At 38.3% G+C, this 10385-nt stretch overlaps 1 protein-coding gene across 2 annotated transcripts in view; it reads left to right on the top strand.

The window, feature by feature from the left end:
* Positions 1 to 5750: 5750 nt before the first annotated feature.
* lrriq1 (leucine-rich repeats and IQ motif containing 1) overlaps positions 5751 to 10385 on the top strand; it is a 30031-nt gene continuing 25396 nt past the window's right edge. For both annotated transcript variants that reach the window (XM_051870976.1, XM_051870975.1), the window contains exons 1-6: positions 5751 to 6058; positions 6365 to 6476; positions 6568 to 6668; positions 6959 to 7052; positions 7215 to 7435; positions 7528 to 7599. In XM_051870976.1, coding sequence (XP_051726936.1) covers positions 5948 to 6058; positions 6365 to 6476; positions 6568 to 6668; positions 6959 to 7052; positions 7215 to 7435; positions 7528 to 7599 — 711 coding nt within the window. In that variant the 5' untranslated portion in view covers positions 5751 to 5947. The remainder of the gene's footprint in view (positions 6059 to 6364; positions 6477 to 6567; positions 6669 to 6958; positions 7053 to 7214; positions 7436 to 7527; positions 7600 to 10385) is intronic.

Raw genomic sequence — 10385 nt, 5'->3', positions numbered from 1 at the left:
TTGCCATGACTGGAGTATGTATCTGTAAAACACACAATTATAGTTTAGTATAAATAAAAAAAATATAGGTAAATGGTATTTAAAATAGATTTAATTTACACAAGCCCCCCCTTTTTTACTTTGCAAGCTCATGCCTCATGTTCTTTCCTAAAATTTGTTTATTTGAACATGTGTAAAAGACAAGCAAAATACAGACAATTTGAGAAAACTTTAGAATGTGCTTGTGTTAGAATTTTAGTGACTCCCACCACTGAGGGACAGTCAGTGTGAAGGTTCTGGAAAGCGACTCTGATACATGCTGGTAGTAGTATATGTTAATTGGAAAATGTGTAATTGATTTTAAAGTAATAACTTGTTCTTTAAAAGGGCACTTTGATTGCTTTCTTGTTCTCATGCAGTATAGGCTATCGTCTGTTTGTGACATGTGACATGTGTACTGCTAATAGCTGGAAGTGATCATAATGTTAGATGTTCCTGGAACATTATAGTGACGTTACATTGCACTCAGCACATTGTGATGAGCCACAGGAGCAGTTTACTTTGGATAAGGTTTAATCCATGACATCATTAGATGAAACATAAAGCTAATTATGCCACAGACATCTCAATAGATTACTAGAACTATTTAAAATATTGAAATATCACTGCATGAGAATCATTCATTATATATCCATATACATGCTTTATACATCTCCCAGGGCATTCTTTTGGGAATGTTTCCTGCATGTGATGATAACAAACACAAACCAGTCAGTCACAGATGGCAGGTTGTTCTGTCTACCTGTTAAATAGTTAATGTCCTAACTAAGTAACATGATGCTTGCTGCTGTCACAAGTTGCTCTATTCATTTTTTACCCCAATACCAGATGTCCATTTTAAAATTGTTTTGGTTACTTGCAGGAACAACCAAAGTATAATATTCTGAGTAAAAGAGTTTAATTAATCTCTATGACAACTAAAAGTATACAACTGTAGACACTATGCAATACATAAACTGTTGCTTTCTTGGAGATAAAAATACCTGTGGTATTTCATGCATCCAATCTCAAGTTTGATCAGTTCTCATTTCCTTTACTGAAATAAGTGATACTTCCTATATATTAAAAAAAAACAAAAAAAAAAAAACATAATGTAATAGCCATGTGATAGGATTCTGAATAAATATGCATCTGAATCAAAAATATCCATTTTAAAGAGTCCTGTACTGAATGAGTGTCCAGCAGTCACAGGACACTAAGAGGCTTTTCACAAGACCCTGATTGAATCAGCATTTAATGTACTCTGACACTGTTCACATACCATTGAATCCCACCCATGCTGCAGTTACCTTTATCCTGAGGAAAAAAGATGGATAATACTCTCCCCTCTGCTTTTTCACTTTCTCTTTATCTTTATCTCCCTCTGTCCGGTACCCTTTTATCATATCTAAACTGTCCATGTTCCAAGATAATGGAATTAATGTGGGAATTGGAGTGGACAGAGGTGCCTTAACAAGATCTTGGAGATGCTTGACAATGAGAGGATTAATTTTAATGTGGTCTTAAAAGTTTTCTTTCTCAAAAAATTTTTTTGTGTGTCATTGGGTTCAACTTAGTCATGGGATAATCAGAGGGTTGGGAATCCTTTAAGGAATGAAAACTATGGGAAATACAGAGATACCACAGACAAAAAAAGATTTTATATCAATAGGTTCACTTTGTGAACTGCAATATTCACATATGAAATGGAATATTGGGTCAAGAGGGCAGTGTCATGTACTTGCACCTGTGCAAACCCACACTGTTAAAAGTAATACACTATATCAACTCAATAAAATTGTAGCAACAGATTACAAGCAATATTATTAATTAAATTCAACATATTAGAATTGAGTTAGAATTAATCAAATTAATTCTTTAAAAGTCAACCAAAATGTGTAAAATTAGCAAACACCATTACAAAAACTACAAACTGACATAAAAAGCAAAGAGTCAAACTGCCCAACTAAATAAAACACTGATCACCATAATAGTGATCATAGAATACCAAATACCAAACATTTTCAATAAAATCAACATGATGCAAGAACACAAGAATCAACATCAACATCTAAACTTCTGTTAATTCTTGTGTTTCTCTTTCCTTCAGTGATTCTGCTTATCATCATCATCAGATGTCTTCAATGTTAGCAATAAAAAATAAAGAGTTCTTAATTCATCTTTGACACTGTCTGTTATTCAGATATTTTTGTTTAAATTTTACTTAAATTTTACTCAATTTAAATGGTTGACATTTAAGGAATTAATTTGATTAATTCTAATTCAATTCTATTTGTTGAATTTAATTAATAATATCTGTTGCCAAAATTTGATGGAGTAGATATAGCGTGTTAGTATTTAAGCCTGATTTAAGTTTCCTCAGTTCTGTGTTTGGTCTCATTTGGGTTTATGACAGAAGTGGTTGTGTTTTTCTGTGATTCTCCTGCTTGTTCATTATTAGATTGTAAAATAAAGACTTTCTGTTTATTCTCCAACGTTGTGTGCTCATTACAGCCACACAACCGTAACAGAAGACCGAATCGAGATTGGATTTATTTTTGCAGCATTTTTCTTTCCCCTCATCAATGGACCTACCGACTGTCCAACTGCTCTGCATCAAGCAAAAGGGCCGTTCACTGGAGGACCACACACTTAGATTTGGCGTGCCTAACAAACTATCAAACCTCCCAGTGAACAGTCTTCAGGGAGATATCACCGCGTTTGAGGAGTGGGTGCTGGTGAACAATGGATCGGCTTTCACCATCTGCCCCGCTGATCACCAGCCCCACTCCGGACCCAGAGCCCAGCCACCGCACACACATTGCACGGAGCTAACGCCAGAGCCCACCACAGACGGACAGCCTAAGCCTGCCGCGATGCATGAGCCAGATAAGAGGACTGAGCCAACCATCGCTCCAGACCCAAGCCCCACAGAGGGTCTGACCAGGTGCGTGAGCTGGCAATTTCATGCGTCCCAGTAGGCGTGCTAGTGGAGTACAAGGGCATGGAATGGAGCCCCGCCCACACTACTGAGGTGAGCTGCATATGGCTCTGGGAATTATAATGAGAAATTTGAAGAGGATATTTTCCTGTGTCTCCTGTCCCCGCTGGTTCCTTTTAGCTCCAAGTCTTGTGTGTCTCCGCTGGTCCCGTAAAGCTCCAAGGCTCCTGTGTCTCCAAAGACCCCAGCTAGCCTCCCTTTCCCACCTCCTCTGCCCATAACAGCCAGTTCCTCAGCCCCACCTCCGCTGTTTCCCCTCAGTCCCTTGGCTCATCCTCTGACTCCACTCTGCTCTGCGGATCCGCCTCGGGCCTTCCAGTCTCCAGCTCTGCCTCAGCACAAGGATCCCCTGGCTCTGCCTCCAGCTGCCGAGCCATTCACTCCACTTCGGCAACCATTGGTGACCAGTTGCCTCCACCTTGACTCTTCCCTCCCTTGGCTCCACCTGGGACCATCGCTTTTACGGCTCCTTCCTTGTCCCTCTGGCTTCGCCACAGACTTCCGGGTCTCAGGCTGCTCCTCGACTCTCCACCCCTTTTGCTCTGTTGGGCTCTGCCTTCCTTCCGGCTCCACCTTGGTCCTCTGTCCCACCAGCTTCGCCTCAGTCTTCTGGCACCCTGGCTCCACCTCGGACGCTCGTCACTATGGCTCTGCCTTGGTCGCCTGAACCTTTAGTGTCATGTAGTCCCATCAACTCTCTGTCTCCACTTGGGTCTCCACCTCTATCGGCTCCAGCTCCGTCTGTCGTCCCCTTGTTAAACCTGCCAAATCTCCACTATGGCTCCTCCCTCCGTCGACTCTGCTGTGGGCCTTTGTCCTGGCTGCGGCCTGGGTCCTCGCTTGGCTCCTCCTGCTCCTGGCTCCTCCCACTGTCATCGCCACCCTGGTCTCTCCCTCTGTCATCTCCTCCAGTATGCTACCCTTCGCCTGCTACACGTCCTCCTCCAGAGCCCCCTCCCTCCCTTCTCGGTTGGACTTGTTACGACACAGTGACGCTCCTTCCGGGAGGGGGGACTAATTTAACGTTCTATATCTGTTTAGTTTCATTGTGTTTTCACTCTGTTCCTGAGTTTCCTCATTTCTGTGGTCAGTCTCGTTTGCATTTGTTGGAAGTGGTTGTATTTTTCCGTGATTCTCCTGCGTGTTCATTATTAGATTGTGAAAAAAAGACTTTGTTTATTCTCCAACGTTGTGGGCTCATTACAGCCACAAACTGTAACAATGATATGGTTCTAAATAGAATTTTTGAGTAAAGAATCTTTAAAGGACCCTCTTTTTTAGAATGCAGTAATTTTATGTGGTTTATAATAGTAGCCTATAAGGAAGAATCTACAGTCACAGATGGCAACCCAGAGCTGAAGCGCCTTTTATTCAACAAGTTCTTTCTCTCTCACCCACTCTGAAAAAACGAATGGAAACAATTAGCTTGAAGAGCAATGACCAGATAAAAGCAACAGACCAGTAACAGAAAACCCTTTACAGTATAAACACAGGGGCACTATCCAAACTTGAGCTCTGTTCAGAGCTGAGCAGGCTTTGACTGTCCTAATCTGCAGTGTAAATCTGCAGCCACTGCCTGTCTAGTCCCTGTCTGAGTTCCAAGCTCTTAGACAAAAGCTCCGGACACTTGCCCACTAACAAAGGGGTTGATGCCACTCCTCGCTAATTGAAGCGGACAAGGCTTGCTGATGGGGCCTTTTTGAGCAATTGAACTTGGTGAATGCTTCTTCGTGATCTGATGAAACATAGACAGTTGGTTTGACTTCAAAAGCAGACTCCTGCAGCCACTCAGAGGAACCTATGATCAAAATTTGTCCAGTTTCTAGAGAATAAAATATGTATTTGAATGCTCTGGATAAAACAACTGCATGCCAAATGAATAAATGTAAATAAAAACACACAATCTGTCATGACTTTGCTGGTCAATAGACCCTGTAAAAGTACAGTTTAGACCCAGCTAACAGGGAACATTCTCAGAACTTCTCTAACGTTCTGGCAAGGTTCTCTAAAAGTTATGAACAATTTTTCTCCCAGTAATGTTAATAGAATTTTTTTTCAAAGTTATCTGGTCTTTAATAACATTATCAAAACATTTATACATCAATCATGGAATATTCTTGTGAAACATTTTAGTTAGACGTTAATCTGCAACATATTTTTGTTAGAGCTCAGAAATGATTCTGCTAGTGCATCAATTGATTCATGTCAGCCGCCTTGTGCAATCAATTCACCTTGATTGTGTCTGATGTATGGTGAGATTGGTGAGATTGTTCAAATAATTGCAAACTACAAAATACTATTTCCAATTTAATGACTGGTCTTGTTTCATTCAGTTTGTACTGATTCATCAGGCCACCAGAAGGACCTGTTTTTAATGAATTATGGGGCACCACTAGGGGGCGCCAAATATATATATATAAAAATAATAATAATGTGTGCTGGAAATACTGTACCTGCCCATATAATGACTTTCCAGAGTTGTCTTATTTATTTATTTATTTATTTTTTAAAATACATTTACATTAAAATATAACCCTAAACTGATTACAAAGCATTCAGAAAATATTAGCTGGCGCAGCACAAGGGTTCTTCTTCTTCTTCTTCTTCTTCTTCTTCTTCTTCTTCTTCTTGAAGTTTGTCCCTCACGCCATTCTGTACTTTGTTGTCCATAGCAACTGCGGTGGACGCAAAGCTTCAAACATGAGGTAAACAGAGAGAAACAGGTGATGTGTATCCAATAAACACAGTCAGGAAAAGAAACTGTTGTTAAATACTTACAAGATGCTTTTCTATCATCATTATTAGTATTTTTATGCTGTTGTTAAGAGTTGACACTGATATAGTTTACTTTAGCTGCAAATTTGCGCGTCTCCTGTTGCCTCGCGAACAAGGAGTTTGTTGACTTTTGTTCCGTACTCAATAATAGTAATGGATGACATCGAACAGGCAATAGATGAGGAGTTGATGAAATTGAATCTGGATCCTTCTGAAAATTATTCAGAGTCAGACGATGACATCGTTACTGTTTTGGATGGAAATGTAAGTAGCTATTTTATTTATTTTGTTATTAATTCAGTCGACTTTCCAACATTGTATTTCAACCCACTTTATTATGAAAACTTTATTTGAAGATTTAAACCAAAGTTATATTGTATTTAATCATTATAAATTTAATTACTGGTGAAGAAAATTATCATGGGTTAAAACAAACATAACATTTGCATCGAATATTATAATCTATTCCATGTTTGTGACATTGAGAAGACATAATTTATAATTCAAGTAGTTCATCCAAAAAGATGTACGTTTATCCTGTCATTACATCACTGTCCTTTGTTTTCACAGAAGCTACATTCAGAAGATGAGCTGCCTGACTCAGTACTCGCATATGTTGAAGCTTCAAGAAATCGAATGAATGCCTTTGAACAGTTAATCATTGAAGATGTTGAAGAAAAGGGTGAGAAATCATTTTTAAAACAGCTTAAAATGTGTATTAAAGAGAGCTTACTTGAGCTATTACATTTTTTTCCCTTTTCTGTTACCCATAGACTTGTCAAGCCAAGAGCTGTCTGACCTTAATCACAATAACAATTCTACAAATGAACCAGCTTCAGATTTCATAGACGACCCCATAAAGTGGAAAGAGAGAGTGAGTCATGGTTATTTGTTTGTGGTTAAATGGAAATGGGATTATTATCCTATCTGAGTCATCACAGAGGAAAGGAGTGTCTGTTTTTTGTCCTTAACTTAACCTTTAATTCAGTTTGTCCCTCACAGTAGCAAATGATCTGTTATATATCCCAGTTTTGTTTTGTTTTGGTCAATATGAAATTACCCTTGTTTATCCTCAGACATGCAGCATATTGCTCAGATAATGAATTGCATAAATCCTATTTTGTTAGTGTATGAATATTATAAAAATGCACACGTTTTTGTCAGATAATCTCTGAATTAGAGGAACAAGTTGGACTTCTAAAAGACGTTGAGCCACAGAATGCCCAGCAGGAGATTCCAAACATGTCATGCATGGAAGGTACGTTTGCTGTAATGATGTGGTTAGATGGGTCAGTATTTTAAGTTTATTAACACTAGTAAAAACCTAGGTTAAATCTGCACTAATATCTGCAATGTTTTTGCATTGATTGCTTATTAACCTCTTTATATTCACAGAATTGTACATTTACTCTGTTTTTAGATGGAACTGAGCATGATACATTCACTGAGATTGAATTGCAACTTAGTCTCGAGTGGAGAGAATTAGAGAAAAGACTCAAAGAGGAAGAGGAGCAGAAATTAGCAGGACACGAGGTGGAAAGACAGCTGCATTTGAACTCGGAAAGAGAAGAAGAAGAGAGAAGGAGGAGAAGACTGATGGAGTTTGAGGAAGAGCTGAGGAAGATAGAGGAGGCCACTCTGGTAAGACTAACATTTTTTTTATAATTACAATTTTTTATTAAAATTAGAAGTTGACTGAATAACAAAATCAAAATTTTGTATGCCAATAACAGTTTCAAAATGCTGGAGTTAAAAACGAAGTTCACCACACAGAAGATCCTCAATTGGAGCTGGATAAACAGCAGGTGAGTTTAATATGCCTAAAACTGTTGAAGATGTTCTTTTAATAAATGTGGCAAAAGCCCACAAAATAAAACTAAATAAAAATAAAAAATGCATATCTGTATAAAAATAAATATTTGTAAATAATAATAAACTGAGTTGGTGTATTATGTTAAAACCATTTAAACACACAAATGAGAATATTTGTTTACGTATATGTCAGTGTATATGTCAAGTCACCTTTATTTATATAACACTTACAGATTATATACAATACAGATTGTTTCAAAGCAGCTTTTATAGTGATGACAGGAAAATGATTCAATGATACAAACAGAGTTCATTTCGGCTGTACAGCAGCTCTGAAGGAAAACTGTCATTGTTCAATAAAAGTCATTTCAGTGTTGATTCAGTTCTGTTTTAAAGATCATCAATTATTAAATTAGTTCATTTAATCTATAAAGCAGATCTGCATAAAACAGTGATGTCATCTTCCAGCTCAGTTCAGTATATTAGCGTAGATGGCATTCTTACGATGTAAAAAGTACATTAGGTGTTATGGGAAGTGTTCCCGGTTCCGGCTGACCTAATTTATGCAGCCTAGGAATGTGTTGAGAATAGTGTTATGTGTATGCCAGGTTAAAGAGATGTGTTTTTAGTCTAGATTTAAACTGACAGATTGTGTCTGCTTCCTGAACAAGGCTAGGAAGACTGTTCCAGAGTTTGGATGCTAAATAGGAAAAGGATCTACCGCCTGCAGTTGGTTTTGAAATTCTAGGTATTAAAAATAACTGGCCAGAATTTTGAGATCGAGACGTGAAGGACTATAATGCGTTAAGAGCTCGCTTAAGTACTGAGGAGCTAAACCATTTAGTGCTTTGTAAGTAATTATTAAGATTTTAAAATGTTTGCCATGTTTAATATGGAGCCAATGCAGTGTTGACAGAACCGGGCTACTATGGTCATACTTCCTGGTTCTAGTAAGAACTCTAGCGGCTGCATTTTGGACCAGCTGGAGTGTGTTTATTAAGCGTGCAGGGCAACCAAAGAGCATTACAATAATCTAGCCTTGAGGTCATGAACGCATGAACTAACTTTTCTGTATTTGTCATTGAGAGCATATGTCGTAGTTTAGATATATTTTTAATATGGAAAAATGTGGTTTTTACAGATTATAGAAATGTGACTTTCAAGTGAAAGATGTGTGTGAGTAACATATGTATATCCAAGTCACTGGCCACTTTATACTTTATTTGGTACACCTGTTCAACTAATCAGCCAATCACATGGCAGTAACTCAATGCATTTAGGCATGTAGACATGGGGCCTGTACCATGATGGTAGTTCAACAAACTACGAGATTAGTTTTGAGTTGACGAAACGAAACCAATCCAATCCAATCAGGCTTTATTGGTACCATAACGTTCATCATCAGCTTTCTCTTTCAACGCAGGCTTTGATCCTGAGTTCATGGAACGCGTGCACATGAAAGTGTGACATCAGCAGCGAGCAGCCAATCACATGCTGTGAAACAATAAAACAAAGATTAAGAGATTGGAGAATATTAAGTATATAAATGCACATACTTTACACAGCAAGAATAAAATATGTTGTTATATGCAAGTGAAAGTTGTGAAGTTAGTTTATATAGTTTATATAGTAGTTTATCATATATAGAGGTATACAGAGACTTCAACAGCTCACATGTAGTCATTTTTAAAGCTTTATCTGTCGATTTTAAATCTTATTTATATTACACATATTATCAGTATATATTTATATTCATTTGAACTAAATACTTAATAATAATTGTTAATCTAAAATTGCTTGTGTGTAATGGAATAGAGGTATAATAATTATATAAATAATATATAAATCATATTAACTAATTATAATAAATGATTATGGCTAAAAGCCAGACAATTTTATCTTTAAAAATCTTTTACTATGTAGCAACCTTTAATTTGGAGCAAGAGAAACTAGGGGAGTGACTTTATTGCGCCAGACATGTCACTTTGCTCACAGCTGATTCCGAGTCCAATTTCGGTTTGAGATCTCTTACCCAGAACGTAACCGGCCTTGGAGTGTAAGTTGCTATGGCAGTGAACACCGCTAAAAGCCAAGCCACTTTCATGGTGCCTAAAACCCAAGGTTGAACTTGGCACAAACTAAACTGAAACCTGGCTATCCACCTAAACCGGCTTCTGAGTATCAGAATGGGGAAGAAAGTTGGTTGTTGGTGCCAGATGGGCTGGTTGTTGGTGCCAGAAACTGTTGATCTACTGGGATTTTCACGCACAACCATCTCTAGGATTTACAGAGAATGGTCCAAAAAAGAAAAAATATATACAGTGAATGGCAGTTCTGAGGGCGAAAATGCCTTGTTGATGCCAGAGGTCAGAGGAGAATAGCAGACTTGTTTGAGCTGATAGAAAGACAACAGTAACTTCAATAATCACTCGTTACAACCGAGGTCTGCAGAAGAGCATATCTGAAAGCACAACACATCAAACATTGAAGCAGATGGGCTAGAGCAGCAGAAGACCACACCCGGTGCCACTACTGTCAGCTAAGAAGAGGAAATGGAGGCTACAATTCGCACAGGCTGACAAAAATGGGACAATAGAAGATCGGAAAAGTTGTTGTCTGGTTTGATGAGTCTCGATTTCTGTTGCGACATTCGGATGGTAGGGTCAGAATTTGGCATAAACAACATGAAAGCATAGATCCATCCTGCCTTGCATCACTGGTTCAGGCTGTAGGTGGTGGTGTAATAGTGTGGGGGATATTTTCTTGGCACACTTTGGGT

This window comes from Ctenopharyngodon idella, chromosome 18 (genome assembly GCF_019924925.1).
Source record: "Ctenopharyngodon idella isolate HZGC_01 chromosome 18, HZGC01, whole genome shotgun sequence".
Classification (NCBI taxonomy): domain Eukaryota; kingdom Metazoa; phylum Chordata; class Actinopteri; order Cypriniformes; family Xenocyprididae; genus Ctenopharyngodon; species Ctenopharyngodon idella.
This window is presented reverse-complemented; position numbering and strand designations above follow the sequence as displayed.